General features: G+C 49.2%; 1 protein-coding gene across 1 annotated transcript; it reads right to left on the bottom strand.

Annotated features, from left to right (window-relative positions):
- Window positions 1-6: 6 nt before the first annotated feature.
- On the bottom strand, window positions 7-358 carry LOC104775303 (non-specific lipid-transfer protein 2-like). Its single transcript, XM_010499454.1, has one exon. It carries the CDS (start codon window positions 324-326, stop codon window positions 36-38), a length of 291 nt encoding a protein of 96 aa, XP_010497756.1. The 5' UTR covers window positions 327-358; the 3' UTR covers window positions 7-35.
- Window positions 359-364: the final 6 nt, after the last annotated feature.

The raw sequence follows: 364 nt of genomic DNA, 5'->3' as shown, positions 1-364 counted from the left end.
GAATGACCATAAACATCAAACGGTTCTTTGATTATTCAACACCTTGGGATGGCGAGTCTGCAATGGTTAGAGACTTTACGAGCGTTGGGAGTGCTTACGAAGCGACGGAGGCTAGGGTTTCTCATGTAACCACATAGGCATGGCTTCTGCTCTTTGAGCCTAGCACAGCACAACGCCGATGGTGGAGAAGACGACGTTATCGCCGCTGCACATGGGCTTAGTTGCATTGGCGAGCATGTCACGGCTTCAGCCGCGGGAAGTAGGACCAATAAGAGGACCGCCGCGAGGGCAAAAACGGAAACCCATGTGGCCTTCATCATCACCATTTTTCTTTCTTTTGTTTGTATTTTGAGTTGATAGAAGT

Source organism: Camelina sativa, unplaced genomic scaffold (assembly GCF_000633955.1).
Source record: "Camelina sativa cultivar DH55 unplaced genomic scaffold, Cs unpScaffold11822, whole genome shotgun sequence".
NCBI classification, from domain to species: domain Eukaryota; kingdom Viridiplantae; phylum Streptophyta; class Magnoliopsida; order Brassicales; family Brassicaceae; genus Camelina; species Camelina sativa.
This window is presented reverse-complemented; position numbering and strand designations above follow the sequence as displayed.